The sequence below is a fragment of the Diachasmimorpha longicaudata genome, chromosome 7 (assembly GCF_034640455.1).
Source record: "Diachasmimorpha longicaudata isolate KC_UGA_2023 chromosome 7, iyDiaLong2, whole genome shotgun sequence".
Classification (NCBI taxonomy): Eukaryota; Metazoa; Arthropoda; class Insecta; order Hymenoptera; family Braconidae; genus Diachasmimorpha; species Diachasmimorpha longicaudata.
In genome coordinates this window covers 9,250,132-9,258,091 of record NC_087231.1, presented here as the reverse complement: position 1 = coordinate 9,258,091, position 7,960 = coordinate 9,250,132, and the positions used below count along the sequence as shown (strand labels likewise).

The 7,960-nt window shown below is 40.0% G+C and overlaps 1 protein-coding gene across 2 annotated transcripts in view; it reads left to right on the top strand.

Annotated features, from left to right (window-relative positions):
- Positions 1–3,081: 3,081 nt before the first annotated feature.
- Positions 3,082–7,960, top strand: part of LOC135164695 (protein CEPU-1-like) — an 81,755-nt gene continuing 76,876 nt past the window's right edge. The window contains exon 1 of one of the 2 annotated variants that reach the window (XR_010299379.1): positions 3,082–3,693. Coding sequence is in view for 1 of the 2 variants with exons in the window: in XM_064125290.1 (XP_063981360.1) it covers positions 3,477–3,693 (217 nt within the window). In the remaining variant the exon portion in view is untranslated. The remainder of the gene's footprint in view (positions 3,694–7,960) is intronic. The other variant, XM_064125290.1, reaches the window with a different exon arrangement.

Here is a 7,960-nt window from a genome sequence, read left to right as displayed (position 1 = left end):
ATTTGGCAGAGAGAAATCTCAATCAGAGATGCTGTCACTCAAATCGCTCATTTCTGGGTTTCCGAGTTGCTTTAAAAAAAAATATTCGTGGAAGTCAAAAGATAAGGACTGTTCACTGCAATAATTGAGGCTTTTCTCGGTATGAAACTTTCGATGAAGTTTGAATAGGAATTTATCAGGAAAATTGGTTCGAATAAATCCTTCCGTTCATTTTCGTAATAAGATGATCATTAATTGAGTCATCGGAAGATAACTAAGGCATCGTATTACAGGTTTAAAAGCAATTACGAAATCAGTAATAATTTTTTTTGGTACATAACTCACTGAAGGTGGTTTGATATTTTTGACATAGCTTGTATACAACCAGGCGTTATAATCTATATCTGGGTGTCCTGTCCACTGAGCCGCATGACAGCTAATATCCGGCCAGGAAACTAACCCCCTGTCTTCCTCTCGGTGTAACCAGTGACTATCGCATTCCCGATATCAAAAATAGAAGTCCATTACAGTGTGTGATGATCCTTATGATAGATGATTCTTACTAACGGAGACTATCAACTTCCAGACCTGTCTCTCCTCCGTTTCCGCTACTATCTCCACTAGCCCTAGACCCCATGGTCATTCGTCACCGGTGCATATACTGTGATCAACTCAGTTGTTGATTTCGAGAATGAGATGTCAACACACTCAACGGAAAAATTACTTTCTTTTGTTCAAAAAATTTAATTCCAACTGAAGATTATTTTGTCGCACGGGAGTTGATTTGTTTATGAAATTTGATAATGTGGGGTACGTTTATTCCACAGTTTTCCCATTTATTTACATTCGTTCCGAGTTTTTTCGTTCAAGTGTCAAGTTAGGAGAAAAGTCGATGAGTAGACGGAGTGCAGTAGGTGAGCAGCATCGTCAGGGCACACGCCAAGATGGTGTGATGTCGAGAAAGTAATAACTGAATCCAATATTCGTTACATGTCGCGGTAGTGCCGGTTGATACTAGTATAATTCTGGGTATAGTGAAGGATTCGGGTCAACCACTATTTCGTACATCATCTTCATATTTATTGACCGTTAAAAAAAATATGTAATTAATTCACCCAGTGATTTTATCGAGGGCTTGATCTTGCCATCTTTGTCTAATAGGCAATTTGAATGGGGGCACATTAAGGGTTATGATCCGTAACCCTAAATAAGGCAACAAATTATTATTTCGGCTCACGATGGATCACCCTTTCTTCATGTTCAAATCTCGTTCTGTCGATTTTATTCAACGAGATGATTGAGTGAGTTTCGACGTATGGAATATGCATTTCGAGAGTTTAGTACCGCTTGGGAATAAAACCAGAACTTGAATAAATGTTTTGACGTATTATAACTCCCATCAAGTTGGTTTACCAATCCATATAATTTATAGATTCTGATGGTAACCTGTATGGTTAAATCTACATCAATCATTGAGGCACGAATTCGTATTCCCCAATGCGAATGAACCATTAAATTTCCGATGATGGATACAAGATGAGAAAATTGATAAAACAGAATCGCCATGCGCTGGAAGAAAAACAGAAGGAGCACGGTAATTTGGTATTGTAATGTACATTCAATTGAAGCAGTTGGTGTAAAACCAAACGATGGGAGCATTACGATTTCATTCTATCCATTGTTTCATTAGTTTTCTTATGGGACAATGCACATTGGCTTCAATTGTTTCATCGGTGATCGCTTCGATTGCATTGTTAATTACCTGTTTCACTTCCTAAGTGCACTCAGAGAAATAAGCCATTTGAATCCCGTAAAAGTTCACTACTAGAAAACTTTGAAATTAAGGAATAATTGCTCTCGAAGGGTAAATGTCCTGAATGTGAATTCAGTTTAAGAATGAACTGAATATGAAAAAATGATGAGAAATAAAGATTATCACGTATTTTCCCCGGTTTCATAAATTCTCCTGTCTTCCACCCTATAAGGGCACATTGTAAATGAAATTCTGATAACACGAGTAATCTTTAAAAACTCTTGAGGAAATTGAAGATTGATGGGGATTTTTTTATTTTTTCCGAAGGTGTACACTTCCAAATGAGCTTATGGAAGTACACGTCAGGTTGGCTCCCTTCTGCTTCGCGGAATCTCACCGAGCGGACGCGATGCCCGTCAGAAAACTCAACGAGGCAAGCTTCAAACTTACATCAACGAAATGAAAGCCTCCCCCACTACTCCAACTCGTTCACATTTTTTTTTTAATACTTTTTATTTATCCAAGGTTGTTCTCCATGGCTGTTTCACTTCTCTCCGTACATCTTTGCACTTGCAGATCCATCCATCTTCCGGTGTGTCGAGTCAGAAATGACTACCAAGTAGGCGCCTCGTTCGCAGAGAATGATGTGTATGTTTGAGAAAGAAGAAACTAGACAAAAATAAGATAAGAGGGATCCGAGTTTCGAGGCATGTCACGCATTCTCCCTGAAGGGAAATGGTGCACATACAAAACAGTGATGTTAAAATAATCTCACCCTGTTACACATGATAAAAATGGTGAAACTTCTTGCGGAGATTGTTACGAAGGAACGAAAAATGGGAGGTTTGACGGAGGGAATTTAAATTAAGGGGTCATTGTTGTGACGGAATGTTGGAGTCATGATTCAACAATATTGCAATATTTATGGGACAATTTTTATACGATTTCGCTTACCATATGAGTTATGAGGATCAATCAGTACAACAAAATCGGTCCTTCCAAATTACACCGTCACAGAATAAGCTATAGTCAAACAATCATTAGGTGAATTGTGCAACACGTAGTTCAAAGGTGGTCTAATCTCCTGTCACCAATTCTCAATCACCAGCAACATCTCAATGTCCCTGAAATTACCCAAAAACTCCCTGAAATCCTTCCAATCTCCACCAGTGACCTTCAACCATTTCCGGAACTCCAGGAAACCCGATGAAACAGCCTAAGATCTTCAAAAATCTTAATTCCCCGAGTCGCTCCGCCTACGCTGGAGTTGGTGGGCGGCGTCACAATCCCTGGGATTGGGTGTACTCGGTAGTAGGTTGCAATCTACCACTTCGCTGGTGGAACACCACCGTTCGGGCGATGCGCAGCGTCGAAGAACAACAGACATTGGAACACCACGTTCAAGTGATATCAGTCGACGCTGAGCGTCCGCCGTGAACGCTGCTACCGTACGTTTTCACAACTACTGGACACTCGTGTTGCAAATACGCGGGATTTTTCGGAATAATTGTGCGACTCTAAATTTGTTCCTCGAGACTCGTGAACGCTGGGACATCATCATGGATTATTTGGACGTTGTCATGGCATTCAAAGTGGACATAATATTTTATAAAATTCCCAGGGAGTGAATTTTGTTCCGACAGTCAGTGAAACTTAGTTTATATAATTCTTGGAAATTAAAATCCTTGAATTTTTATTGGAAAGCAACTAATAATTTTTTTTGTTGGGGATGCTCCATTGAAATATGAAGAACTGTACGAAGGTAGTTAAAAGTTCTGAGACTGCTATCCAGGAAACATCCCGCAGGATAATGCATTTGAGAGCATCTGATAGAATGAGTGCTGTGTGTAGATTCCTGTGTAGAGTAGTTTGTGATCTGAAAATAACCGCCAGGACAATTCTTCTGGTGTCATGTGTCCTGCTCCACGCGGTCCATATGAGCTCCGCAGCATTCACAACAGGTAATGAACGTGAAATATGTTTTATGTTCCATTTTATGAGTCCCATGGTATGAAAAAAAACGCGCAATAAACGGACAGACGAGAAGAGGAAACACGAATAGTCCATTAACTGCGTTCATCATTCGTAATAAAAGAAATCGTGGGGGATTAAAGGTACCCCATATTGCTGATCGCTCGCAAATTTGATCGCCGATTTCCGCGTGATTATATTACTTATATGTAGTGGCGACCGATCGACATTTACGAATAGCAAAGCTTTATCGTAAATCGTGGGGGAACTATAAACATGTGGACCACTGAGCGTCCTCATGCAATCTCGTGCCACCCCGTATCCCACAAGTGCACAATAGTGGCCCTCGTTTTCATCCCCTCACCTAGTTCTCGTTGGAATGCATTTCGATAGGGACGCGCGTGTTAGTTCCGGGGGTTGGAGCGAATCAGTTGGTAATCTGCGGGTTTAATTTTAGACACTAAATCAAAAGCCGAGGTAATCTTCCATTTCGACGGAAATCTTCTGTTCTCCTCGCGGAATTGTCGAGCACGTTAACATGTTGAGGAAAATTAAATTTAACTATTCTCCGGCTCCTTAAAAATGAGTAGAATAATCTAATGGAGTCTCATTATTTTTCTAATCTAGTCCTCTTTGAATTCTATATTTTTTTAACAACAATGAAGATGGAAAGGTCGAAGAACTTGTGAATGCGGGGATCTAGGAATGCTGAGAATAATGAGAAGATATGCGGTAGGATTTTGTTAGGTCGAAATGAAATGCTTGGAGATTACACAGTTCGGCTAATATCGAGGGCGTTGAAATTACGGCTTTGCCATAAACCGTTGAGACCGCAAGTCGCTGTTAGTTGGCTCCCTTGTAACATGGTACATAATTCATGAGGGTTTCGAGGATGGTCTTGTAGAGCGACATTGTAAAACAGGGTGGGATGGCTCAATGGCTTTTTGGTACTCATATTTTTATGCCTAATCATGTTCTTGGCATAAAAATAGAGATCATCATTCGAGGGACGTCTTTTAGTGAAGACAGAGGAGTACCATAACTTTGAAAAATCGGGGATAATTTAAAACGCATTTTTTGCTTCGTGGCTAATTATCCGGGCTATTCTCAGCTCCAACAGAATTTAGTGAGAAAATCAAATTAAGTCCGTAAGAAAATTCAAAATTAGTTCCCTCAAATTGTTTAATACTCTTTATTAAATATCCTTCGTAAAATATTCTTGGGTGGCCTTAAATAACGGGAGGAACGCAATTCGGTATTTATTGACTTCCAGTGTTTCAGGAGATGAGATTCACACCCGACAATGTTTTAATTAATCAATGCACACGATACTTCCAAGATAATTAATTTAATATTCTGTTTTACGAGGGAACTTGCTTGATGAAATATTCGTACGTGCAGGATATGGTTGCAGGGCAAGAGTAATTCTTTGTCCCAAAAGTTCCTTGTAGTGTAGGTTATTGGAACCGCGCTCGTTAAATTCATTGCGTAATTTGCTCTGAATCACAATTTTCATAACCACAACCATAATTGAATTCCGAGTGAAACTGTGCGTATGCCTCCTTTGTATACATCATAACTTGGAAACGGCGGTAGTATAAATTTCAAATGTGTTGCGCACAAACGAGCCAATCGCAGTGAAGATAAATTCGTTAGCTTCTCTGTGAATATCAATGTCAAATGTCGATGGTAAAATTCAAAAGCCTATCAAGTTGGCGATGACATTATTTTGGATGCACATATCTATTGGAAATTAGAGTTCCAGGTGCCTGAACTCGTATCACATTCAAGCTGAATAGATATAATTGTTACAGGGATATCTAGAATGATGGCAGGGTTCACCGAGAGAAGTCAACATTTTACAAAGTTATGGGAATTTTCAATGTGTGTTTGAATTACGTTTCAAATTGCATTTTAAACAATTTCCATTGCAGTCCACAATAGTGGCTTCGTGGCAGAGTAGTCTTATCTAATTCCAATAAAATACTCACTATTGAAGGTTCAATATTCCAGTAATTTCCCTGATAAACTAGAATGTAACAAGAGATAACCCCAAGTGACCTGACTATACGACCTGATAACCCAAAACTTTGCCAAACGTTCATAAATTTTTCCATTCCCACCACGTCGTAAAATCCCAAAATTCACCTGACTAAAAGTTTTTTATCTCAATTCCACAGTCCCCCAAATTACCCAAAATCCTGCACTACCAATATAAATTATTAACGGGTTAGATAACACTTGTCCCCCATCTTAAGATCCCCCCCCGGTTTACCACGATCACCCTGCATGTGCAAATTTCATTGTTCGAAAACGTCTCTCCCCTCTTTGCAAGGGGGTAGCGAGTGTACATCCCCCAGCATCTGGATGGTACAGTGGTGGCATTATCTCGCATAGCCTAAGGCACGCCATCTGTTTTAACGGCGGAAACCCCCTAATCAGCCACGGTGAGGCAGTTGCGACTGGCTCTAATCTAATAACTACACGTGTCCTCGGGGCCTGAACGTGCCTGAACACCCATCCACGACGTCTCTTCTATTCTCAATTTAAATTAAACAAATGTGGAGCTATTCAAAAGGACGGACACTTTGTCTTGTCACTTTTTTGGTGGCTATTCCAGGGGAAAGAAAATAACCGAAGGGAACATCCTAGACATTGCCAGAAAAAATTGTTTTCCTTGAGAAATCATTTTCTTGGAAGAAGATTTTTGCCTTGAAGCGCCGGTATGCAATTATTCAATTTCAAAATGTGAGTAGAACTCTGAATATGAATTAAGTGGCTACCATTCCGAAAGAGCTATTTATTTGAGAGAAAAACTTGTTGTTGCTGTTCTTCAATTAATTTCTCCGCTGTTTTCCATCACATTTTAAATCGGTTAAATGACGCTCGAATGAAAATTCTCATTTCCACTTGGAAATCCTTAATTTGAGAATATTTTTGTACTCATTTTGTATTCCCTGCGGTTTTAATTTTCACGTAAGTTTTTCCCATACACGAAAAACTGCTGTAAGAAGATGTATGGTTGACGCGCACGTGTCACCATGTGCCGCAAAAGAGGGTCAACCCCACCTCCTGACCGTTTTTCCCATTCGCCCTTGTAAAAATGTTCTGTATGAGGTGTTGCAGCGCACGTGGATCCAAAATGAGGGTGCGAGTGGCATACACAAGCTGCGTATGATATTTTATCTTGTCATGAGAGAATGAGATCCCGAACGTCTCGACGTCTGTTTTCCTGAATGACTTTGATGTGCAAGAGACCCCTCACTTCTCCCCGACTGCTGCTCTTCAGCTCCAAGGGAATCGTCACTTCATGCATTTTATATTTTGCGCGGCTTTGATTCTGGAGGATTCTCTCTAGTTTCTTGGCAAATCTATGGTTCGAGGGAGCCAAAAATAGCTCTCTAGAGTGTTATTCATAATGTTTAATGGGAAACGGCCTTCAGTCATTTTGTGCATTGAAGCAGTCGCGGCTTTGCTCAATGTCGTTATATATTTCTCTCTGGATTCCCTTTATACTTCACCGAATGGCTTTCCTCAATTATTGAATGGGTTGAGTGACCAAAATTGCCCCTGAGGGAGCACTCGTCCAATTCGTCATTCTTTTCTTACCGTATACAATTTTTTTATTTTTATCTGCGTGCTTTGATGAGACGATAGAGTAATACATTTTTATGTAACTTTTTGTGTGGTCTTTTTTTGATCTCGTGGGGTAATCATGAACTCTTGATATCCTCGATGAGACTCCCCTGGGAACTTGGGAATCAGATGGGGAGACGGTGAAGGTGGAGCGGATGAACCCAATCAATAAATTGTTGCCACGTGCATGGGGATAAGAACGCGTAGCGTTGACAAATGTTTTCGAGTATGGCCGGTAACTTTGGCCAACGGTTAACGCTTCGAGTCGGCGAGAACTGACGAGATAAGAGACAAACTTCGAGTCTCTCTTTTTCTCATTTTATCATTTGAAAGTTTGTTGAGAGTTCTATCTTTGATTTGACGTCTTGATTTAGTTTTTTTCTTCACAATAGACAGTGAGAATATAGTACTCATATCACGATGTTCACGCTGGAACGGTACCACTTGTGACCGCTGTTGACTGTCATATGGACACGATTTTTTCGCGTTTAAAAAATTCAGGAGACATTAGCTAATCCTTCAGCAATTGTATTACGTTGTTCACGTCCGGAGAAAACTACCGTATCATTTATTTCCCCTGAATTATTATTATTCTTTTTATTCTATCACTGAAATTTGTAA